General features: G+C 41.2%; 1 protein-coding gene across 1 annotated transcript in view; it reads left to right on the forward strand.

The window, feature by feature from the left end:
- The window catches only part of LOC126354243 (SUMO-activating enzyme subunit 2), a 134299-nt gene extending 107472 nt beyond the window's left edge, over positions 1–26827 (forward strand). The window contains exons 10-12 of the mRNA XM_050003745.1: positions 987–1069; positions 12884–12972; positions 26204–26827. Coding sequence (XP_049859702.1) covers positions 987–1069; positions 12884–12972; positions 26204–26376 — 345 coding nt within the window. The 3' untranslated portion in view covers positions 26377–26827. The remainder of the gene's footprint in view (positions 1–986; positions 1070–12883; positions 12973–26203) is intronic.
- The last annotated feature ends 217 nt before the right edge of the window (positions 26828–27044 follow it).

The raw sequence follows: 27044 nt of genomic DNA on the forward strand, positions 1-27044 counted from the left end.
GTGGCCAAACGATGAAATATGCTAAATATGGTTTGACAAAGGTATCATGACAATCGCAACAATCAGGAAGCTATGCATGTGCATTAGAGACAGTTTCGGAAATGGTCATGATATCTTGATTTAAAAAAACCTAGTTACTCCCATCAGCATACACACTGAGTAATGCTTGGCAGCGGGAGATACAGCAAGAATTGTTCCAACTTTTATCTCATTTACCAATTCAGATCCACTGAGTAGAGCGCCGTGGTATCAAGATGTTTAACCATGTAACGTTTGTAAACGTTACTTGACGGCCAGTGCCATGCCAGCGTCATTTTACGTCAGTTTTTTGTCCACAAACATTTTTTCATAAAGAGTAAATAGCAGGAAAATTATAAATATATTAGCACAAAATTGGATGAGAATTAATATTGTGGACATAAGAAATTTGACAGAAGCGATAAAAAACAACATAAATGGCAGGAAAACATTCATTCTGGGAAAATAGATGTGGGGTTGTTACTAAAACACTCTTAGGATTAAGAAAGATATTTATGAAGAGCTCAGATCATGTCTCTTCTTTGTTGCTGAATCGTACAGTAGTTTCCTTCATTACATTTGCACAAAACTTTCCTTTGTTTTTGCCATATGAAGTAACTGCTTGTTGCAAGGAAAATGAGCAGTTATTATTTTTGTGTGTGCCATTCTTCTGTCACAAGCCAATATAATCTTGTCCTGCCTTAGAGTGTAGTTTTAAAATGAATATCAGATTTTGTACTAATTCTTTTTCTATCTTAAAAAATAATCTGTTCATTTATCAGTATCATGTAATTAACAATATTATGAAAAGGATAGTTTGCTCCATCAGAATATTTTCTCTTGTATCATGTAAATGAGATTTCACTATTTTCTGTCTAGGTGCTTGCAATAAGATATTTTTTATATTTGAATCACTGATTATTTGTTGAGTTCACTCCTTACTAATCTACTGACAATTTATTGTACAGGAAATTGGAATTACTGACGGAACAGTGCTGAAAGCTGATGATTTCCTTCAGAATTACGAGCTTTCTATTACCATTATGCATAAGTAAGTAAGAAGTGAATGTTTGATTATGTAAAAATGTAGTATATTATGACTTAGCATCTGCTAGTATGTAGGGTCATGTTTGGCATAAAAAATAGCTGCTTTTCGTAATGGCACATATTCTAAAAAGCTTGATGTGCAACTTAATGTAAATGTCACCAGAAGTCCAAGTCCAGAAATTAAAAACATTATCCCTTTCCATTTAAAAATTATATAATTTGTAAAATATGCCATATTAGTGAATTTGCAAACCAGCACATTAAATGAAATTCATCCTAACTACTCTCAAACCTTTCCAGTAGCTTGAGGCTTCTTACATGGACTAGAAGACAATGAAGTACGCTGAGGGAAAGATATCCATCATTATCAACTGAATATTATCTCCAGTAATATGGGCGTAATACATAACTTTTACACTGTGTTCTGTGAGAGTAACAGATGGGTTGTGCAAAAGGGTCCTGCTTCAACAGTGATGGACTGTGAACTCAGCATCATTTGTGCAATGTGTCAGTCAATGGATTGCAGTGATGGTAGTTGTTTCACAGACACAGCTGCCTGTTCTGCTTCATAGAGCAACCTGCAGTAACCCCCTAAAATACACTACTGACCATTAAAGTTGCTACACCAAGAAGAAATGCAGATCATAAATGGGTATTTATCGGACAAATATATTATACTAGAACTGACATGTGATTACATATTCACACAATTTGGGTGCATAGATCCTGAGAAATCAGTACCCAGAACAACCACCTCTGGCCGTAATAACGACCTTGATATGCCTGGGCATTGAGTCAGACAGAGCATAAGTGGCGTGTACAGGTACAGCTGCCCATGCAGCTTCATCAAAAGTAGTGACTGGCGCATTGTGACGAGCCAGTTGCTCGGCCACCATGGACCAGACGTTTTCATTTGGTGAGAGATCTGGAGAATGTGCTGGCCAGGGCAGCAGTCGAACATTTTCTATATCCAGGAAGGTCCGTACAGGACCTGCAACATGCGGTCGTGTATTATCCTGCTGAAATGTAGGGTTTTGCAGGGATCGAATGAAGGGTAGAGGCACGGGTCATAACACATCTGAAATGTAATGTCCACTGTTCAAATTGCCGTCAATGTGAACAAGAGGTGACAGAGACGCGTAACCAATGGCACCCCATACCATCACGCCAGGTGATACGCCAGTGTGGCGATGACGAATACACACTTTTATCGTGCGTTCTCCGCGATGTCGCCAAACACGGATGCGACCATCATGATGCTGTAAACAGAACCTGGATTCATCAGAAAAACTGGTTTTGCCATTTGTGCACCCAGATTTGTCATTGAGTACACCATCGCAGGCGCTCCTCTTTGTGATGTAGCATCAAGGGTAACCGCAGCCATGGTCTCTGAGCTGATAGTCCATGCTGCTGCAAACAACATTGAACTGTTCGTGCAGATGGTTGTTGTCTTGTAAACGTCCCCATCTGTTGACTCAGGGATCGAGACGTGGCTGCACGATTCGTTACAGCCATGCGGATAAGATGCTTGTCATCTCAACTGCTAGTGATTTGAGGCCATTGGGATCCAGCATGGCGTTCCGTATTACCCTCCTGAACCCACTGATTCCATATTCTGCTAACAGTCATTGGATGTCGACCAATGCGAGCAGCAATGTCGCGATACGATAAACCGCAATCGCGATAGGATACAATCTGACCTTTATCAAAGTCGGAATCATGATGGTACGCATTTCTCCAGCTTATGAGGCATCTCGACGACGTTTCACTAGGCAACTGCTGTTTGTGTATGAGAAATCAGTTGGAAACTTTCCTCATGTCAGCACATTGTAGGCGCCAACGTTGTGTGAATGCTCTGAAAAGCTAATCATTTGCATATCACAGTATCTTCTTCCTGTTGGTTAAATTTCGCGTCTGTAGCACGTCATGTTCGTGGTGTAGCAATTTTAATGGCCAGTAGTGTATTATACAGAGTCAGTCAGTAAGAAAGAAGATTTCAGTTGTTTATTACAAACTATGAAAGACAGGAATGTATTGCACATGACCACACGCACACGCATTCTACACTGTACACTCAACATTAGCACCATAAGTTGCTCAAGAAACATAAAAACCTCAGTCCACTCATTTTATACATGAATCAGCAGGTCCCTGTTGATTGAGTGAACTGCTTCAACAATTCAGTTTTCGGCTCTTGAAGTGTAGCTGCCATTGGTGGTACAAGGATCCCCTGTTCATGTATGAGTATCATATAATTAACAATATTATGAAAAGGATAGTTGCTACTTACCGTATAGCAGAGGTGCTGAGGCACAAAAAAAGACCCCACAGAAAAAATCTCAAGGTTTGAGTTTTGCTGACCTGGTAGGCCAAAAGCAGTATACTAGATCTTGTTGTCCAATGCAATAATGTGGGATGGTGTTTTAAGAAAATGATCCACTTCAGTGTGAAAGTGAAGCAGAACTCTTTATCAGGCATAAAAATTGGATCAGTGGTATGCTTTTAAAGTTGAGTTCACAACAAATTTTGCATGCCAAGGTATGATATTGCTGCCAGTTTCCTCCACAAAAAAGAAAAGTCCATAAATTATGTGAACAGAAACTGCACAAAAAAGTCACTTTTGGTGAGTCCCTTTTATGTTTAATGACGATGGCCAGGGTTTTGTGACCCACAAATTCTTACATTATGGCAATTTACTTTACTCGATAGATGAAATGTTGTTTCGTCCAAAAAGATGAGTCATAAGGAAAAAGTGTCCTCTGCCATATCCTGGAGAACTGAAATGCAAAATTCGTACCTTCTGTTACGGTTGACGTTTGCAATTGGTGCAGTAACGGCACCTTGATGCTTCAAATGCAGGTGCCGTTTCAGAACATGTTTGAGGAAGTTGGAGTTCCTGGACTGTCCATCTTGTAGACTTCCAAGGGCTCTTTGTGAACACATTTCGGATGTAGTAGACATTTACATCAGCTGTGCATAGCCAACCAGTGCTCTTCTCTTTGCATATGCAATCAACTTTAAAGAATTTTGCCCTCATGGGCTAAGCATTCATTTGCTGAGTACAGGCTTGACAACCCTGAGGTTCCTGAGCTGGGGTTGCTAAGTGCCACAAGTCTCCTGTTACTGTACGCTCTGGGCATGCTTCAACGACCAGTGTATGGTGCGGCAGTGGAACATTGTGTGTCACAGAGAATGGGGATCTTGGCTTGTCTGCCTGGATCGCAAGGATGGTGAAAAACTCTATAATAAATAAATAAAATGCCTCAGTCTCAAGGTGTGCTGCGCACTGGTGAGATGCCAGGCCATTGAAGTGGGACAGTTGTTAGCGGGCATCCACTGGGGAACCTGCCATACCTCAGTTGTATAAGGCTTACTCAGGCACGCAGGGCTCTTGTCTGAGTGGAGCGTTGTTTCCTAGCTGTCCATGGGACCAAGATGGAACCCTTGAAATCGTCATCTTCTCCTCCACCCAGTGGGAAAGGTGTACTGCCTGGGAGTATTCATACCCAACCCTCCAAACGAATGAGGGAGGCTAGCCCTCCTGGTAATCTGCCTTAATTGGATTATAGTAACAGGTCTCAAGGAATCATAAATCAGAATGTGGCTTTGGTCATTAAGAGGAAGGAGGCAACATTTGAAAAATTGCCCCCCTTCTATATCCATAAAGGCTTGGAAGGACTTGCTGAAAGCCTGAAGTCTATTGAGCAGCTGTGGAATGGTTCCCTACTGATAGACTAATAGGGCAAAGCAGGTGGAACTGCTTATGAAGACTGAAAAATTGGGTGAATATGATGTAAATGCATATCTCCCATAACTCTAGCAAGTGTGGTCACATGCCGTGACATTATGGATATCGACATAGCTGAACTTAAACAGGAATGGGCATTACAGGGGATAGTGGACCTAGAGCAAAAGATGTGTAGGAATAATGGAGAAATTGAGAAGAATGCCACCTTCATTGTGACCTTAAATTCTGCAACGTTGCCGGAACATATCATGGCAGGTTTCCTCCAACTTAGGGTTAGGCCTTACATACCTAACCCTATGTGATGCTAAAAATGTCAATGTTTTGGTCACACAACGCTGAGTTGCGGGGGTGAAGTGAGCTGTGCGAAATGTGGAAAGGTACCTCGTGAAGCTGGGATTGACTGTCCATCTCCAGCAGTCTGCGTTAACTGCTCTGAGAGCCACCCAGTCTGGAGCCGAGACTGCCTTGTTCTTGCAGAGAAATGAAAAATTGAGGAACTATGTCACCAAGTGGATCCCCTATTCTGAAGCCAAAAAGGAATATAAGGCAACGAAACCTCCCGTCTTTACTACATCTTATGCTTTCATGGCGCAGAAACCTGTTCCTAAGGTTTACGCCTCGACAAAAACATTGTCCATTGTACAGCTATCCACCACCAGCACTTTTACTAGCATGTGTACATGTCAAGGCAAAAGAAGTAAGGATAAAGCAGTCCAAGCAGCCGCCACAGAAAAGACCAGCAACAGTTCTGTAGTGAGTGTCAAGAAGGCACACAAAAAGCACAGTGCCTCTCAAGCCCCCTTTCCCCCTCATCCTTGAAGGTACAGGGTGTAGGGAAAGGTTCATGACATTCAGGTCAAAAGCTGTTCCGAGCACCGTCAGATGTCACTCTTTCACATGTGATTGATGAGGAGGATATCATGGATCCAGGCAGCCCCTCCACTCCCCCTCGCTCTAAAAGTGCTTCACCTCCGCGGTGCAAAGATAGGGGTAAATTAAAACCACATCGATAAAATGGCTCCCATCCTAATGTGGAACTTCCAGGGGTTCAGGATGCATGTGTAATAACTTCCTCTCTTATCTCGGAGCAGACCACTGTGTCTGTCTCTCCAGATAGTCATTTCCATCAATCTTGCACCCCTGACCTATGAGGTTATGTACTCCACAAAAAAGACGACCTGAGTGGAGAGAGCTACAGGAGGCGTAGGTATTTTCCTCAGTACTGACTACCACTCCTGCTCTCTCTCTCTCTCTCTCTCTCTCTCTCTCTCTCTCTCACACACACACAACTACTTTACAAGCAGTTGCTGTATCAGTACGCATGCATCATCCGTTGACAATGTGTACCCTTTACTTGCCCCACATGATGCACTTGATGAAAAGGCCCTAACTGACCGTATTACACAGCTCCCCCACCCCTTTATCCTCTGTGGTGATTTTAATGCACACAGTGGGCTTTGGGGCTCTGCATCTACCTGCCCCACGGGTAGAGCAGAGGGGCTTCTTGTGTCGTCATGAGCATACTTGCTGAATGGGGGACACAACACTCACTTCTGCACAACTATGGGTTCGTTCTCTGCCATTAGTCTCTCACTTTGCTTTCCAGGTCTTGCTCACACTGCTCAATGGGAAGTGGTTCACCTGCCAGATATGGTGGAACCCGAAAGGAAACCACCGAGATGGGTGTTCGATAGAGCCGACTGGATAACTTATAGTCAGTTGGCCCAGTTTGGACATTGTGCGAATGTCTGGATCATATTACCAAAATGATCCACTGTGCCACTGCAACATTCATTCCACAGTCACGGGACAGCAGAGGAGACAACCTGTCCCTTGGTAAAGTGCCAAATGCTGCTCTGCAATCGGGACTGGGCGTGCAGCTCTGCGTAGGTTCAAGTGTTGGCCAACTGCAGAGAATCTTGAAGCGTTTCAAGTGGCGAGGGCAAAGTGTTGCCAAATTATTCGAGAGAGCAAAAAGAGGTTGTATCAACAGTTTTTGAACCCCATTAATTGTTCCACCAAAAGTTATGTTGTGTGGGAGACCATTAGGAGAATTTCTGGGAGAGGAGGCATGTGCCCCATGGCTGCTGTAAAGGAGAACGGCACTCTCCAAACCAAATCCGCGAGACATTGCCCAGACTATGGCGGCTTATTTTGCCACAGTTACTGCAACAGCCAGTCAGGATCCAGGTTTCCAGCACCATAGAGCGGTTGCTGAGAGAGGTGTAGTTTGGACTTCTGATCCACCTCTGATGAAGATTGCAATTGCCAATTGCCCATTCTCCATGTGGGAGCTGGAGTCCGCATTGTCTGCGGCTCGTGACACATCCCCTGGTCATGACAGGATCCATTACAGTATGCTGCAGCACCTCACACGGCAAAACAAAGATATCCTCCTCACACTATTTAAATCCATTTGGGCATCAGTTCACTTTCCTGGCTCGTGGCACGAGGAAATTTTAATTCCTCTGTTAAAACCTGGGAAAGACCGCACAAGCCCAAGCAGTTACCATACTAGCTGCCTGGGGAAGACCGTGGAGCGGATGGTCAACCGCCTCCTTGTCTGGATCTTAGAATCCAGGCAACGCTCTAAAGTCACTTTGTGTGGTTCAAGAGGTATTGCTCCACCTTTGATAACATTGCCCTCCTGGAGGCAGCTATACTACAGGCTCTCCTACACTGGCATCACCTTCTAGGTATATTTTTTGACGTTGAGATGGCCTACGATGCTACTTGGAGGCATTTTATGCTGGAGCAGCTTCACCAATGGGGTTTTTGTGGTTGTCTTCCTATTTTTATTCAGTCCTTCCTCTCGCCATGATATTTTAGATACCGAGTCGGTGATGCCCTGTCTGATAGCTTTGAGCAGGAGAATGGTGTCCCTCAAGGTAGCATTTTAAGTGTGACTGTCTTTGCCATAGCTATTAATAGCCATAGCTGTTACTAGTCCAGTGTTCTTTGTTTGTGGGTGACTCCTCTGTGTTTCTCTTCTTCAAGTCTCACAACGAAAAACACGTCAGTTTGCAACTAACTTTTCGACATTTGGGTGAATGGGCACAGAAGAGTGGTTTTAAGTTCCACCAAGAAATCTGTGTGTTATTTTTAGCCATTCTTGTTCCATTTTAAGCTTTCCTTAGTGGATGATGAGGGACACTGTCCTCACTTTTAAGGACACAGTGGGGTTTCTGGGCCTCATATTTGACTCTACGCTTATGTGGTTGCCACATCTTACGGCCCTGAAGAAACATTCGCTTAAGGCTTTAAGTATTTTAGAACGTCTTGGCCACAGTACAAGGGGAGCCGACAGGACTTGTCTGGTCCGGTTTTACAAGGCATTTATATGATCTCGGCACAATTATGGGTGCACGGTGTATGAGTCTGCAAGGTCCTCTTGTTTAAAGATGTTGGACTTGATGTACAATGAAGGGATTCAATTGGCGACTGGGGCATCCAGAACAAGCCCCATACCAAGTGTCTGTGCAGAGGCTGGTGAACCGCCACTTTACGTCAGGCGACTGCTATATATGGTGCGCTAGACATACAAAACACTGTCCACACAATATACACACATCTACCATACCGTTGCTCAGCCTCCATTGGAAAGGCTTTTTCGTAACAGGCAATGAGGCCCTATGGGATTTGTGCACAGGATTGCCTTCTAGAGATGGGTGTGGCCAATCTTCATGTCTTACATTTCAGTGGGGGCAGATTTCCACCTTGTCTTCTGCGGAGTCTCAGACTTATTTTAGACTTCACCAATTTTAAGAAAGATCGTACACCAGATTTTACATTTCAATCTCAGTTTCTTAACATTTTAGATATGCATCATGGTTTCACAATTGTGCACACTGATGGCTCCAAGCAAGGGAATTCTTCGTCTTCTTGACATTTTCTCAAAAGAGCTCCATGTGATCTTGAAGGCACTGGAGCAGATGCCTCATATTCAGGGCAAATGGTTTCCCATTTGCTTAGATTCCCTTAGTGCCTTACAATCGCTACAGCTGGTCCGGACGATATATGACCAAATGCACTTGCTGCAACAACAGATAAGCAGGTGTCATTCTGCTGCGTGCCAGGTCATGTAGGGATATTGGGAAATGAACAGGCTGACTGGGCTGCCAAGGAGGCCAGCAGAGGACAGGATGTGGCACAGTGTCCTATTTCCTTGTAGGCTGTCATTTCTGCGCTACACAGGAAGTGCATGCAGTTGTGGAATGAGGAGTGGCTGGCTGTGACGGCCAATAAGCTACAGTTGGTGAAGTCAACAACCCAGCCATGGCGTTACCATCAGTTGCTCAGTCAGGATGAAGTGGCCCTTGCGCATCTTAGAATTGGGCACTGCCCTCTCACAAACAGCTTTTTACGACGACGAGAGGATCCCCAGTTTTGTAGTGCTTGTGGTGTTCACATCTCTATCTTCCGTAAATTGTGTAGTGCATTTTATATCATGATGCAAGGGCAAAGCTGATAATGAGATGAGTGTGACTAAGGTAGTTTTTGTGATGTGACCGGACTCTGGCCTAAACTTTTAGGCTGGAAGTTTGTGTTTTGCAGAGTGGCTGGCTTCTCTCTCTCCTTTTTTTTTTATTTATTTAAATCAGCCAGCCACATCCATATGCTATATTGTTTTAGCTCTTTATATCACTTTCTTCCTGTGTCGTTAATGTTTTACTACTGACACAATACTTCGTTCTGTGGTTCTGTGTGGGTATGCACTTAGTTTTCCAACAGACCTGTGTTTTACATGCTGTTTTATCTTCCTGTTTTGTGTAATTTACTGACACTCATTTCAATCTCTCTTTCATGTGGGTGCTAAAGACCTTGGTGATGTCGCACCCATACAAACCTGTCCATGTCCATGCTCAAGAATTTTGTGTGCCAGTCATAAAACTGCTTGTGCAGAGGTGGCTTCTTGCTGAATTGATGGCAAAATGCACGTTGCACTTGAACAGTGGATTGATTTCACAAAAATTCCAACACACAAAACGATTTCTCTTATTTCTCTTGTGGCACACTTTTCATGTCTCTACAAGCAAGCAGACAACAGTATCAAAACTTTGAACACTCCTATGTCCAGTGACGTACTTCCGTTCTTTCTTTTTGAACCACTCGGTACAGTTACAACATTCTGCATAGTTACTGCAATAGTAAATCCACCCTACAGTGCTACACCTTTACAGTGATTTTTTCGTTTGTCCATCATTGTATGTGCCAGTGGAAAGTAATCGGGCTGTAATTTGTCCCCTGAAGGATTAAGTATTCAAAGGATGTAATGTTATTCGAGCAGTGTCCAACCTACACTATGGTGTTCAAAAAGTAAAAGCTGTGATAATAAACATGGTCTCCAGCCTTATTGGGCAAAAGTAATTTCAAGTAAATGTTAATTAACAAAACAAACCATTTGCCTATTGAACATCACCTCCAAGAGACAGTTTGTTGGTAATCAGACGTGAAAGCAGCAGCACACCGTAGGATGTAAGAGCAAAGTAACTAGTCAACAGAGTTGATGACAGCGGTTTTAGTTTAATGGCAACAAACTACTTTACTCTAATGTCTATTGCTTGCTTTTAATAACCTCGGAGTGAATATGTAATTCAGTATTCTTTTACTATAGATTCAACTTACGAACTTTTACTACTATATGGAGCACATCACTCGAAGGACTATTTGCAAAATCTTATTCTATTATGCCACAAAATTTTGTAATTCTTTTAATTACTGTAAATAATTATTTAAACACTTCTTCATAATAGGAAAACTCTGAACTATCTTGTAACAGGAATAGTCCTATCAAGGTTAGCGACTTAGGCTAAAACACAGTTCATGAAACAACATTAATCACTTATTTAAAGGCTTGTGCTAACACTGGTCCATGCATGCATTTACAAGATTACCTACTACTTTGCCTGAAGATGGATGCAGCAGTGGTAGAACAAATCCATATGAGGCAATTGTGGCTCTTCATACAATATGCTCTGTAAAATATCTTCTTGGTGTTGTAAATGCAGATTTTATGGCACCCCAATAAATGCCATGATACACTGGTTCATAATAGTTCTCATCCAAGGTATAAGTTGTACTTTTCCAGAAATCTTTCTCTCATTGATCACTCGGGATGTTGACTTGTTGAGAGCTAGCTACTGACTCTATGCACCACAAAGACTTCTCACACTACCCCAGCTTTCACATTCCTACATTAATCTTTTTGTTGTGGAAATGCTTCCCTCCAGCTATTCTATCCTATTCAATTCTACTTTCCCTAAGCATGAACCAAATGGTTCTGAGCACTATGGGACTTAACATCTGAGGTCATCAGTCCCCTAGAACTTAGAACTACTTAAACCTAACTAACCTAAGGACATCACACTCATCCCTGCCCAAGGCAGGATTCGAACCTGTGACCGTAGCAGTCGCGCGGTTCCAGACTGAAGCACCTAGAACCGCTCGGCCACACCGGCTGGCAAGCATGAACCAGTTATGTACGTTACAATTCAATACATAAAGTAACATCGCTTCATAAAAGATATTTACAGAATATTTCCAGATTACATCAAATTACAGAATGAGAAAAAAACATTTACTTACAAAGGTGTTACAGTATCGATAATCGACATACTTGTTTTTAACTTGCCCGTGGTTTAACAACCATTAGCCAAATTTTTATGGGTTCGTTAATAGTAGCTTAAAGAAATTGAAATAAGTTTTGTCACAATTATTACAATGTGCCCTATGAAAGTGTCTTGATGATCAGCAGCTCTCTTGTAATCTGAAGGGACTAAATCAGTTACAATTACAGTGAAACCCTGCCTTTACACTTTTCAAGCGACTTCAAAAAAAATTGTGTAAAACAGAGGAAAATGTAAAATGTGGTAAATAACGTTTTAAGCTGTAAAAGCTACTTATGGGATACCCCCTTGCACTTTATGTATGATACATGTACATAACCGGCGTTAAAGACTTGTCAGGGGCTTGTTTATTATCGAATGAAGCTTTATTATCTGAGAAAATCTGCTGATGTAACTGGAACTGATAACTGTCTGGGAAGTAGGAGCATTTCACTCAATTTCATATGTCATAATCAATGTTTTTGAAAGCTGGACTAGTTACGTATTTTTTCAAGCTTAGCATGACGCATTTCGAGAATTTTTTTTCTCATTGTTGAGTGTAGATACGTACTTAAGTATTTTGTGTAGTGTTTGAATATGTATCATTTTGTGTCTCTTTCACTGTAATCATCTTTTGAGGTTATCAGGTACTGTGCCTCATCAATTATGTAGAAAACCACACACACACACACACACACACACACACACACACACACACACACACACACACACACACACAATCACTCACATTGTTTGTGTAATATCACAAAAAATACATATGCAAATACTGCACTTGATAGTGAGAATAAATTCTCGAAACATGTTTTGCTTACCATGAATGAAACACATAATTGGCACTACATTTAAAATAAAAACATTTGAGGAACGCAAAGTGAATGACGGTGTCAACTAACACTCCAAGTGGCCATACACCAAAGGTTGTCATGATGAAATTGCGTTTGCGCAGTAGAGGTAGTTTGCAAATGGTTGTTATTGGGCATGATATCTTCATTTGAATGAACCTAGTTACTCCCATCAGCCACCACGCCAAGTGGAACTTGGCGGCGGCAGCAGCAGCAGGAGATACGGCACGAATTTTTCTAACTTTTACTTGTAAAGACTACTGGATGGCCACCATCAAGCCAGTCATTTTTTCATAATGCGTAAATCGCGGGAAAATCATAAACATGTTGTTGCAAAATCAGGTGAAAATTGACATTGGGGGCATAGGAAATGTGACGGAACCAATTAAAAAATGTCGTAAACGGTGGGAAAACGTTAATTCCGGGAACATAACAGTGGGGTTACACTGTATTTTTAAGTGCCTCAAACATTTTTTAATGTTTTATTTAGGATGATATGTATGTATTCCAATGATATTAGTGTTTATAGTGTGCCGACTAATAGTGAAATAACCTTACATTTCAGAATGAAGTATTAGAATTTTAATTTTTTTATTTTCCAGAGTACCAGGCAGGGATGGCCCAGAGTTCGAGGTTGTTGCTGACAAAGACTCTCTTAAGCCAAAGGAAGAAGACCGAACGAGTGTTAATGGTAATTTTTCCACATCTCTAGTTATTCTCAAGCTTTTACGTAGTACAGATACAATTTTAATGCAAGGCTTCAAACAGCATGTTCTGTGAGCAGACAATGAGCACAGGCCTGTGAGCACCAAATACTGTACTCCCTCTATCTCCATCATCACAGCACAGTGTAGAAAGTGGAGAACCATGTGGAGAGTTGAGAGGGTATAGAACATATTTCTTTGCTTAATTAATTTTACAATGAGAAGCATCTAAGTCACTATACATGACATTTCATGGCCATAAATTAATCAAAGAAACTAAAAATGTAATGCTACCATTTAATTTTCTTATTAAGTAGTTACATATATCTCATTTTACTTAATTAGCCATTGCAGTGTAATAATTTTTAACTAACACTTGCACTCTCGATCTTCTTGCTCTTCTTCTCTTTTACAAGTGTGTCTATATTCGATAAAATCATTTGTGTGCTTTGTAGACAGAACATACAGTTCATGTTATGATGAAACAATGAGTTTTATTGTTCTTCAAGTGATAATTTCGTTTTGATTGCTTGTCTACAGTCAAAGTCTGTTATCCTGAAGTGAAGTGTTAAAGTTGTTCAAATGATCAGAATGGCTCTTTTCCATTAAGGCTGGCTCAGTTCAGGAACATATATTACTCATTTCTGTAAACATATTTATCTCATCCATAATATAGTAAAATCGATCTAACAGTTGGCCACAACTAAGCCAGGTCACCTCTGTAATAAGGTAGACTCCCAAACTGGCTGTGATTCAAGGAAGTTCTTAAATTGGCAGTGTTTAGAAGTCCATGTTTCCGTGTATGATTAGTCGTGCAAAAACTACCACTCATCACATTTCTCAACGAGAAAGTGGACATAGGTGATTTCATTGGATACTGCTGTTTTTCATTTTCCCTTTCAGTTGCACTACAAATCATGATCTGTTTCTCAAAATGGCTGGTAGTCTCTGCCAGAAATAGAAACTAATAAATTCCATGACAAACCCATATTTTCTATGCTTTCTTCAACACATCTAAGAATATCACATCCAGTTGTCGTGTTCTTCATTGACTACTAAGTCCAGGATTCTTCTCTGACCTCAAGTTCACTGTGTACACTGCAGCTCAATGTTACCTGCACTTTCGAGTTGTAAGGAGTGTGCAGCAAGCTGCGCAAGTTGATTCTGAATGTTATCCGCCATATCCTGTTTGCGACATGTGATTGTCATGTTTGATAACAGCAACCTCCTCTTCAAAAAGCTTTCTTTTAAAGTCTTACATCTCTGGCACATGCTGAGGTTTCTCACATTTCCCTTTTCCATATTTTTTGACGTGTTAAGATACGTAGTGCCTTTGTAAATTGAACTTCCAAAAAAGTATTCAGTGTCCTGTGACACACTAAACATTTTGCTAACTCATCTTTTTGTATAGAAAGATGGGATTCCTCTCTCTCTGCAGACTGAAGTGTGAAGACATTGTCAGTGTTATTCAGTGCTGCCTTGCAATTACTGCTATTAGGTGATACTGCTGTCAAAATGTGCCCACACCCCACCCACCTAGCCTCCCACCAAACAACCTACAAACCCACCAACCCATTTTGCAGTTGGTGCCTCTCCTCTATTGTCATGATCTGACTGTGCACACCTCTCTCTCTCTCTCTCTCTCTCTCTCTCTCTCTCTCTCTCTCTCTCTCTCTCTCTCTCTCCCTCTCCACCATGGCCACTACTGCTCTGCTCTCAAGCAGAAGCCTGAGCAGCTGTGGGTATTCTCACTCAAAACCAGTGAGTTAAGCTCTGTTTTAAGAATTGAAAGTGAACAGCAGTTCATATTTTGGTGATCGGTGCATGTTCTAAAATGCTGGAAATTTATTGTATAATTATATGCCGTTATTGGGTTTGGTATTTTTGTCATGAGGATTTTATTTATGCCAAAGGGACATGGAAAGTTGCATCTTTTAATACCTCTGTCTTCTATAACTTCAAGTTTTCTGTTATAATTTTTTTGTATGTGGCATCATATCTGATAATATTCCCTCAGTCCCATCTGGCATCTTCTCAGGGAAGAGATTCAGAAAGTTGTGAAGTCATGGTTGTATCTCCTTACAAGCTCAACTAGCCTTCCAAAACTTTCCAGAAGCCCAAAAAATAAATATGAGAAAGCAGTTCTGGTAATGTTGTGTACGCACACAGCATATGGAAATGTCTAGGATATCTTACTTCACCCAATTCCCGTAGCCTCTAAGTTATATAGACCATTGTTAAACATTCATTTTTACTGTAGAAATTCATAGTAACCTCCAAAAGGGATTAATACTCTCTGAAATTGGTGTCATCATTTTGTTTCATAACCTTGTCCTTCTCAGCTGAAATATTACCTACATTAGATAGAATAGTGTGCAGATTAGAAGGTGAGTGTGTGTCTCATTTCTTACTGCGAGAGGAGGATGGTATATTGTGCTGGCACTTGTGTGTTCTCTTTAAATTCCACACCACACTATTCAACTGTTATCTGCCTTGGCAGTAGTAACACTAGGTTATGCACTACTAGAAGACTGGTGTCTGTTTCTCAAAAAACTTTGGTACTCTGAAAGCTAGCATTGTCATTTGTTAATTTAATACTGGTGGTATTTATTTTACATCACCCAATAGTAACACCATTGTGTCTAAATGGCCTCACTGCTGTTAAACTAGCATAAAAAATCTATGTAAATGTTCTGACTGTACCCCGAAGCTCACATTACAGCTAAGCGTTACAGAAAGGTGCTATTTGGCAGATACATCATGCACTGTCCCTGGCCACTGTACATAACTTAACCATTTGTTTCTTATGTGCACATCACTTATTGAGGTGCACAGACATATATTGCCTGAAACTGGCTTCTTTTTGTTTACAGTTAACCTTTCTATGCATGGCAGTAATTTTCATAAGTTTTGTTTTTATCTGTATAAAATTAATTATACTCTGCTCTACATGATACTTTGTTTGTTGACAGTGGAAGCGGAATAGATTTATATTCATGCATCACATTCTCTAAAATTTATACTTAGGCCTGATTTATATTGTCTGCAGTAATTATTGGAGGGTTTATAGTTGAACACAGTTTCACAACCAGAATGTCTACTGTATTGACTGCCATTGATCTTGTGCAACTCTGATCATAAATGTGATGTAAGGCTTTTGTCTAGTTTTCCCGCACACTTCTCCAATAAAATGGTGTTGTAGTGTCCCATTAGTTTACCCTACGGCCTCCCTTTCCCTGGCTACACCCAGGGAGGAGGGACAGGGACACTTAGTCGCCACAAAGCCATTATTTGTGGCTGACAATATCAAAGACAAGTGTATGAAGCCTCTCAGTAAGATACAGTCGGGTTCCCTGTTGCTCAAAACTTCTTTAGCCACACAATCTGCAGGCATTTACGCTTGTGATCATCTTGGCAAAATTCCGGTGTCCTTTACATCTCAACAGTCTTTGAATTTGGTTCAGGGAGCCATTTTTCATAGGGACCTCATTCTTCAAACTAATAAAGTCTGGGCCAATCTTGAATGACGGGGCATTCATTTTGTTCGGTATATGCAGAAAAGCCATAAGGACCGTCACACCAATATCAGTGCCTTTATTCTGGCTTTTGAGGGAGATACCCTCACACAAAAGGTCAAACTTGTGTGTTGTCGACGTGACATGAAGCTGTACATCCCGCCACCCATGAGGTGCTTCTGGCGATCGGCTCTTGTCTTCTCGATGTATGGCAGACTCTCAGTGTATTAAGGAAGAAAAAAGGTGCAAGAGTATAAGTTGCCTGATCATTTATCTTGCACTGAGGCTCGTCAGAATTATGACAGACTTCATCCTGTACTGATAATTTCTACTTTTGCCTCTGGTATGTCCTTAACCCAGTTCCATCCCCCTCTCCCCCCCCCTCCCCTGCAGTTCCAACGCCCCACCCTCTCCAGTTTCTGATCCTTCTCGCCAGCTGAAAAAGTTTCTCCTTCATCGGCACGCACCGGCTCCCTCCTGGGACTCTTCTCCCCAGTGCCTCTCACGCTGGAGACCTGCTACCACAACTCAGCCACAGGACACAGGCTGTACGCCCCCCAAGGTAACCTGCTCTCTTTTGGTTCCCAGTCTTGGAGCATCCTGCTCTCACTCTATGCATTCGCCCACCTTTCCCTCTGTTCCCAAAGAGGTGCCATCTCCCCCCTCGCAACCTAAGTCTCGCAGTAGTAGCCAACCGAGACAGACACAGCAACAGGGAAGTAAACGGCTTTTGTCATCCAAGGGTTCCTAACCAGGAGCGAATTATATTGTATTATCCATTTGCTTTAATAGTTCAGTTTCTTGTGTTTCTGCGAATAAATTTAATATCTAATAGCCACAGTTGTCAGGCTTTGCATCGGAAAGTAACCCAATTTTGCGACATATTAAAACTTCCTAATCAGGGGCAAATTATTTAGTTCCACCTGAGTGCTTCGGTATATAGGTTTTTGAATATCTGCGTGTTACTAGACACAGTTCGTGCGTTTTCGTCAGAATCTACAGTTGAGTTGCGCAGCACGTGTCGATAGTCCATTTATCTACATAGTTTAGTTTTCCAGGGCCTTTAGTATGGACAGGGACTGAGATTGTTATGTGTGGATGCGAGCCAAGTTGGTGACACTTCGCTCTCAGCTTCAGGCTATGATGGCTTCAGTTACACAGCTTTAGGCTGCAGTGGATGGGTACCACTGTTGTGTCCAACGGACGTCCAGCACGTCAGAGTCCTCCGATCAGTCCTCACCAGTGCCCAACTGGCACTGAGGCTGACCCCTCACCTGTGGCCCAGAGCGAAGCAGGAGGCGAAAGACTTACCAGGCAGCCGCACGTAAGGCCTCCCCAGTTTGTCTGACAAACAGGTTCCAGGCGCTGTCTGTGGCTGACACTGTCTCTGAGCCAGATGCTGTCGCCTGTCCTGTTTCAGAGGAAACCACTCAGCCTGCAAGATATGGGCAAAGGCAGAGGGTGGGATTATTGGTAGTTGGGACATCCAACGTTAGTCACGTTATGGGGTCCCTTAGGGACGTGGCCGACAAGGAGGGTAAGAAATCCAATGTGCACTCTGTGTGCATACCTGGTGGAGTCATTCCAGATGTGGAAAGGGTCCTCCCATATGCCATGAAGAGCACAGGGTGCAGCCAACTGCAGATGAGCTAACCATTTGCAGCATAGTCAACAGGACCGATTGCGGACCTCTGGTACATAGCCGAGGGAGGGTCTGAATCAGAGGCTTAGACGGTTCTGCAACCGTGTCGGCTGCAGATTCCTCGACTTGCGCCAAAGGGTGGTTGAGCCTCGGGTTATGCTGAATAGGTCACGTGTCCACTACATGCAGGAGGTGGCTGCACGGGTAGCAGGGGCTGTGTGGTGTGGACTGGGTGGTTTTTTTAGGTTAGAGGATCTTGGGAAAACACAAGAAGGGCTTCAGTCACAAAGGGTGCAGGCTGAACACAGGAAAAACGTAAATAGAGGAACCATTGGTATAACAGTTGTAAATTGTCGTAGCTGTGTTGGGAAAGTACCAGAGCTCCAAGCGCTAATAGAAAGCACTGATGCTCAGATCATTATACGCTCTGAAAGCTGGATATAGGCTCAGCCGAAATTTTTGCGAAGAACCTAACGGTGTTCTGAAAAGATAGGCTAAACACGGTTGGCAGTGACGTGTTTGTTGCTGTCGGAAGTAGTTTAACTTGGCACAAAATTGAAGTAGATACTTCCTGTGAGTTAGTATGGGCAGAGGTCATTGTTGGCAACCGGAATAAAAAAATAATTGGATCATTTTACTGACATCCCAATTCAGATGATACAGTTGCTAAAAGGTTCAAAGATAACTTGAGTTTGATATCAAACATGTACCCGACTCATAGGATAATAGTTGGTGGTGACTTTCATTTACCCTCTATATGTTGGTGGAAATACATGTTTAATTCTGGAGGTGTGCATAAAATATCATCCGAAATTGTGCTAAACGCATTCTCTGAAAATTATTTTAAGCAGTTAGTTCGTGACCCCACACAAATGGTAAACGATTGTGAAAACACACTTGAGCTCTTAGCAACAAACCATCCTGAGTTAATAACGAGCATCAAAACCGATTAAACGATTAGTGAACACAGCGTTGACACTGTAATCACCAAATCCTTGAAAAATAAGCAAAAAATATTCAAAAAAGTAGATAAAAATTCACTTGACACTTTCCTGATGATGATGTGGCTTACATTCAAAGAAATAGTATCGGCAGCAATTGAGAGATTTATACTAAATAAATTAACAAACGACGGAGCTGATCCTCCTTGGTACGCAAAACGGGTTAGAACACTGTTGCAGAAACAATGGAACAAACATGCCAAATTTAGACAGGCGCAAAATCTCAAAGATTGGCGGTCTTTTACAGAAGCTCTGAATTTAGTGCGGACTTCAATGCGAGATGCCTATAACAGTTTCCACAACGAAACTTTGTCTCGAAACCTGGCAGAAAATCCAAAGAGATTCTGGTCGTATGTAAAGTAAATTAGCGGCAAGAAACAATCAGTGCCTTCTCTGCGCAATAGCAATGGAGATACTATCGAAGACAGTGCTGCCAAGGCAGAGTTACTAAACACTGCCTTCCGAAATGCCTTCGCAAAAGAAGACGAAATAAATATTCCAGAATTCGAATTGAGAACAGCTGCCAACATGAGTAACATAGAACTAAATATCCTTGGAGAAGTGAAGCAACTTAAATCACTTAATAAAAGCAAGTCTTCTGGTCCAGACTGAATACCAATTAGGTTCCTTTTGGAGTATGCTGATGCCTTAGCTCCATACTTAACAATCATATACAACCATTCGTTCAATGAAAGATCCGTACCCAAAGACTGGAAAGTTGCACAGGTCACACCAATATTCAAGAAAGGTAGTTGGAGTAATCCACTAAATTACAGGCCCATATCGTTAACATCGATATGCAGCAGGATTTTAGAACATGTATTGTGTTCGAACATTATGAATTACCTTGAAGAAAATGGTCTATTGACACACAGTCAACATGGGTTTAGAAAACATTGTTCCTGCGAAACGCAACTAACTCTTTATTCACATGAAGTGTTGAGTGCTATTGACAAGGGATTTCAGATCGATTCGGTATTTCTGGACTTCTGGAAGGCTTTTGACACTGTACCACACAAGCGGCTCGTAGTGAAACGGAGTGCTTTTGGAATATTGTCTCAGTTATGTGACTAGATTTGTGATTTCCTGTCAGAGAGCAAACAGTATGTAGTAATTGACGGAAAGTCATCAAGTAAAACAGAAGTCATTTCTAGTGTTCCCCAAGGTAGTGTTATAGACCCTTTGCTGTTCCTTATCTATATTAACGGTGCGTGAAATATCAGTTCCTTTAGCGGGCAGGTAGGTTAGAAAATTTTGAAAGGGAAATTGATAGGTTTAAGTTAGATATAGTGGGAATTAGTGAAGTTCGGTGGCAGGATGAAACGGACTTCTGGTCAGGTGAATACAGGGTTATAAATACAGGGTTATAAATACAGGATCAAATAGGGGTAATGCAGGAGTAGGTTTAATAATGAATAAAAAAAAAAGTAGGAATGCGAATAAGCTACTACAAACAGCATAGTGAACGCATTATTGTGGCCAAGATAGATACGAAGCCCATGCCTACCACAGCAGTACAAGTTTATATGCCAACTAGCTCCGCAGATGACGAAGAGATAGATGAAATGTATGATGCGATAAAAGAAATTATTCACGTAGTGAAGGGAGACGAAAATTTAATAGTCATGGGTGACTGGAATTCGTCAGTAGGAAAAGGGAGATAAGGAAACGTAGTAGGTGAATATGGACGGGGCAAAGAAATGAGAGGAAGTCGCCTGGTAGAATTTTGCACAGAGCATAACTTAATCATAGCTAACACTTGGTTCAAGAATCATAAAAGAAGGTTGTACACATGGAAGAATCCTGGAGATACTAGAAGGTATCAGATAGATTACATAATGGTAAGACAGAGATTTAGGAACCAGGTTTTAAATTGTAAGACATTTCCAGGGGCAGATGTGGACTCTGACCACAATCTATTGGTTATGAACTGTAGATTAGAAATGAAGAAACTGCAAAAAGGTGGGAATTTAAGGAAATGGGACCTGGATAATCTGAAAGAATCAGAGGTTGTACAGAGTTTCAGGGAGATCACAAGGGAAAAATTGATAGGAATGGGGGAAATAAATGCAGCAGAAAAAGAATGGGTAGCTTTGACAGATGAAATCGTGAAAGCAGCAGAGGATCAAGTAGGTAAAAAGATGAGGGCTAGTAGAAATCCTGGGGTAACAGAAGAAATATTGAATTTAATTGATGAAAGGAGGAAATATAAAAATGAAGTAAATGAAGCAGGCAAAAAGGAATACAAACGATTCAAAAATGAGATCGACAGGAAGTGCAAAATGGCTAAGCAAGGTTGACTAGAGGACAAATGTAAGGATGGAGAAGCATGTGTCACTAGGGGTAAGATAGGTACAGCGTACAGGAAAATTAGAGGCCTTTGGAGAAAAAAGAAGCACTTGCATGAATATCAAGAGATCAGATGGAAACCCAGTTCTAAGCAAAAAAGGGAAAGCAGGAAGGTGGAAGGAGTAAATAGAGGGTCTATACAAGGGCGATATTCTTGAGGACAGTATTATGGAAATGTAAGAGGAGGTAGAAGATGAAATGGGAGATATGATACTGCATGAAGAGTTTGACAGAGCACTGAAAGACCTAAGTTGAAACAAGGCCCCGGAGTAGACAACATTCCATTAGAACTACTGATAGCCTTGGGAGAGCCAGCCCTGACAAAACTCCACCATCTGATGAGCAATATGTATGAGACAGGCGAAGTACCCTCAAACTTCAAGAAGAATATAATAATTCCAATTCCAAAGAAAGGTGCTGACAAATGTGAAAATTACTGAACTATCAGTTTAAACAAAAGCAAAACGAGGATAATGGAATGTAGTCGAATTAAATCGAGTGGCTGTGGGAATTGGATTAGGAAATGAGACACTTAAAGTAGTAAAGGAGTTTTGCTATTTGGGGAGCAAAATAACTGATGGTGGTTGAAGTAGAGAGGATATAGAATCTAGACTGGCAATGGCAAGGAAAGTGTTTCTGAAGAAGAGAAATTTAAGGGTCAGGAAGTCGTTTCTGAAAGTATTTGTATGGAGTGGAGCCATGTATGGAAGTGAAACATGGACGATTAATAGTTTGGACAAGAAGAGAATAGAAGCTTTTGAAATGTGGTGCTACAGAAGAATGCTGAAGATTAGGTGGGTAGATCACTTAACTAATGAGGAGGTATTGAATAGAATTGGGGAGAAGAGAAATTTGTGGCTGAACTTGACTAGAAGAAGGGATCAGTTGGTAGGACATATTCTGAGGCATCAAGGGATCACCAGTTTATTATAGGAGGGCAGTGTGGAGGGTAGAAATCGTAGAGGGAGACCAAGAGATAAATACACTAAACAGATTAAGAAGGATGTAGTTTGCTTAGTGTACTGGGAGATGAAGCAGCTTGCACAGGATAGAGTAGCATGGAGAGCTGCATCAAACCAGTTTAAAGACTGAAGACAACAACACCTAAATTAAGGATTTTGGGAACAATTTGAGCAGCTATATTTAGTTGTTTGCAGGTGAAGTCATTTATCGACTAATAAAGTCATCAGAAGACCAAAACGAACTTCAAAACGATTTAGGTGAAATATCAGAATGATGCAGAAAGAGCCCTAAATAACGAAAAGTGTGAGGTCATCCACATGAGTGGTGAAAGGAACTCGTTAAACTTCGGTTACACGATAAATCAGTCTAATCTAAAAGCTGTGAATTCAATTAAATACCTAGGTATTACAATTACGAACAACTTGAATTGGAAGGAACACACAGAAAATATTGTGGGGAAGGCTAACCAAAGACTGTGTGTTATTGACAGGACACTTAGAAAATGTAACAGTCCTACTAAGGAGACTGCCTACACTATGCTTGTCCATCCTCTTTTAGAATATTGCTGTGTGGTGTGGGATCCTTACCAGATAGGACTGACGGAGTATATCGAAAAAGTTCAAAGAAGACAGCATGTTTTGTATTATCGCAAAATATGGGGGTGTGTGTCACAAATGATACAGGATTTGGGCTGGACATCATTGAAAGAAAGGCATTTTTCGTTGCGACGGAATCTTCTCACGAAATTCCAATCATCAACTTTCTCCTTCAAATGCGAAAATATTTTATTGACACCGACCTACATAGGGAGGAACAATCACCATGATAAAATAAGGGGAACCAGAGTTCGTACGGAAAGAGATGTGTGTTCATTCTTTCTGCGCCCTGTACGAGATTGGAATAATAGAGAATTGTGAAGGTGGTTCGATGAACCCTCTGGCAGGCACTTAAATGTGTTTTTGCAGAGTATCCATGTAGATGTAGATTAGTCTGACATCTTATTTGTGGATATCTCCCATCCTTGTTAATGACGGATGGCAGCCCAGTGGCATGGTTGGCTCCAGCCTGTTTGCCTCCCATTTGGATATCCACTCTGAGCTTTTCAATGGAACTGTAGTGGATACTACCATCATCTTCCAGAGTTGCAATCCCTCATTGCCTTTTACTCAGCAGCTTGTCGATCTCCAGGAATCTCATTTTACTGATGCTTACTCACCAACAATTCATGGGGTCCATTTTATTTTTTTTTATTTTTCAAGAACCGGGTGGCCCCGAGGGCTTCCAGTGGTGTTTGCAGATTGGTCTGTATGGATATTGTTAGAACTTGGAGCCTACTCTGTAGCACATTGGAAGCAGTTGCCGTCAGAGTCCACTTAGACTCTGCAGTCACGGTTTGCAATCTCTATTTCCCTCCTGACAGTCTGCTGCCCTAACTGCCCTTCTTCAGCACCTTGGCTTGGGGAGTTTAATGCCTATCACCCGTTGTGGGACAATACTTTTTCATCTAATCGGAGGCTCCAGATTGAATAATTTCTTGTAGACCACGACCTGTCCCTTCTTAATGATGTTTCCCCTACCCATTTTATTGCCAAGTATGGCACTTTCTCTGCCATTGGTCATTCACTCTGTTTCCCTTCCCATCTTCTTTTCTTACACTAGTCGCTACAGGGCGACCTCTATGATAGTGACCACTTCCCGTAAAAACGATCTCTGTGTCCATTCCAGGTGTGGATTTGCAGCTTTGTATCAAATCCCTTTTTGCTTAATCATGGGCCAACTCTTGGGAGGCTACCCCCTTTCTAATAAACTTTGCATAATCAAGGAGACTCCCACCATGTGATATTCTTCTGCCTAGCTCACCGGTGGGAATCTGCCATCTTCTGTCGTCTTCCTATTGGCCATACTAGGTTGAACCAGAGTTTCTTAACCTGCAAAGAGCCTCCTCCTCCTCCTCCTTTGTAATTGCGGAGCTTCCCTCACGATAGTCCATATTTTGCTGGACTCGCCCCTGCCTTTTGGCCCTTCACACTAAATACACCTTCCAACAACCTTCCTTGTCAGAGTGATTGAGGATGACTCTCATATGGTTGTGTCTGTCCTCGGTTTTCTTTGCAAAAATGGTTCATCCTGTCAGGTTTAAGTCTTTTAATTTTCCTCAGGAATTTGGGTCCCTCAGTTATTGTAGAAATTGGTTACAGTCGCCTTGACCTTTTCTTTGCAGCAGCCAGGTTCTCCCTGATTTTTCCCTACATTTTGTGTGGTCTATTGTTCAGTTTTGTTAACCCTTTTCTTGTGTCTTCTCTCACTAGTGTGGTCCTTGTTGTATCGTGATGCTGGTATGGTGTAGGTGTCAGGAGAGGTTGGTAGCATTGCTGGTGTCCCACCTTACGTAGTGTTACTGGGGCACCCTGGATCTTCCTGTTTCTCCGTACCACACTCCTGTTCTTCCTCTTTCTGCTGCCCTGATCTCCCTTTTCCCTCTTTGTTCGTCAGTTATCCCTTCTCCTTAACTGGACTGTGCCCTTTGTGTTGTTTCTCCCTTGATTCTGTCCTCTTAGATCATGGGACTGATGGCCTCGCTGTTTAGTTCCTTCCTCCCCCTCCCCCCACCGCACCCCCTGCAAAAAAAAAAAAAAAAAAAAAAAAAAAAACAAAAACATATACATATATATATCAGAAAAGGAATTATTTATGAAGTATATGCAATTGTCATTGGGAATTGCTGTGGTGAAATGTTCTGTTTATTTATTTTTTTTTTTAAATTGGCCTTTTCATTTAAAGTAATGTCATTGTTTTGTTATATATGTTAAAATTACATAAAGGGCAAGTCAAATTACAATGAACTGAAATCACAGATACATTGAAAGTAACTTATCGTAAGAAATTTGTGTAATACAGATACCACTGATGATGCTCAATGCTGAAACTAGTCTGGTGAAATAAAATACTACCACAAAGCAGCTTTTGTTGAATAATTAATTAATAAAATTGCATATTTTACAATTTTTCCAGCTGCAGGACACCAAATGTGAAAGACATTCTATCTCTAGGATTCACTGTATTACAAACAAAGATTCCAAGACTTACCAAGCGGGAAAGCGCCGGCAGACAGGCACATGAACAAAACACACAAACACACACACAGAATTACGAGCTTTCGCAACTGGCAGTTGCTTCGTCAGGAAAGAGGGAAAAATGAAAGGATGTGGGTTTTACATTCACTGTATTACATTAGATAATTACTATGCCTATTGAGTTTTTCCACTCCATCCATCCCTGCCAGGTGCAAAAATTATTCCAAGTCATCTGGTTGAAAGTCAGATGTCCATAACAAGCCCAGTGTGTTTTAATTTTTCTTCATATCTTTTACGATCCTACTTTTAGTGATGTTTTAGAACACTACACTTTTAAATCTAATGTGCCCTTATAATAATGAGAACTTATGAATAAATCACATCACAAAATTACCAAGTACATTACTGTATCATTCGGTTTAGGTGGAGGAGTATTGTGTATTTATTCAAATAAGTCAGCTAGTGCTCTGAAATTATGCTGATGTCTTATTTCCAAATGAAATTTTTACCATATTGTTACTGTCAGGCTAATCTAAGATTAACTTGCTGAATTCTGTATGCTGCAGATAAATCTGTTATCACAGTGTGCAAAGTAATTGTCAGATCGTATATGCTTCCATTCCACTCCTTAGGCCCTCCAGTATTATGCATTTTTATATTAATTTTTCTTACAGGCGCCACGGACAATGACGACGATGACATTGAAGTTGTTGATGCTGATGGTGTTAATGAGATGATAACAACTGACCGAGAAGGAAAGAAACGGAAGTCAACCAGTGATGAAGAAAACAGTATTTCAAAGAAACCTAAACTTCAAGACAGTGATATTGAAATTGTTGAGGTCTGATAATGGGACACCTGAATTGTGATAAATCTTACACTGCCACCAGTTGTCAATTGTTGGCAAACTACATTATTACTATTAAGACTCAGGTACTGTTTTAACCTTGAATGTAAGGATATTCCTGAATTGATGTGAGTGATAAGGATTTCAGTGTCATAATGTGTAATAATGCTGAATACATGTCTCTTAGTATTACTTGTGAAACATTGTATGGAACAGTATATGACGATGATTATTACATAAGTAGAAACAAAAGAAATATTTCATTAACACAGTAGCACCAGTCCTGTTTGAATCTCGTAACACCATCTATTGATAACTGAATTATGGAAAAAAAATGTGTATAAGGTACTGTGTACTTACCAGTTTATACAGAATGAATTTGTGCAGTATTCAATATATGAGAACTTCCTTTTTTGTTTTTAAAATAAAATACATCAGATTTTGTCATTTACTCATCATTTACAAATTAATTATTTCATTGGCCACTTTTCTTTAACTTACACTGCTTAAAATGAATTGTGTAATGTGCTAACGAATGGAGAAAAAAGATAAAAATTTGAATTTTTCAGTCACATTGATGTGACCACCACACACATTCGATGTCATTGTGCAATAACCACTCATGGACAGCAAGTGGTAGCTAGTAGCACTGGAAGGCGTGTAAAGTG

Source organism: Schistocerca gregaria, chromosome 3 (genome assembly GCF_023897955.1).
Source record: "Schistocerca gregaria isolate iqSchGreg1 chromosome 3, iqSchGreg1.2, whole genome shotgun sequence".
In the NCBI taxonomy this organism is placed as follows: domain Eukaryota; kingdom Metazoa; phylum Arthropoda; class Insecta; order Orthoptera; family Acrididae; genus Schistocerca; species Schistocerca gregaria.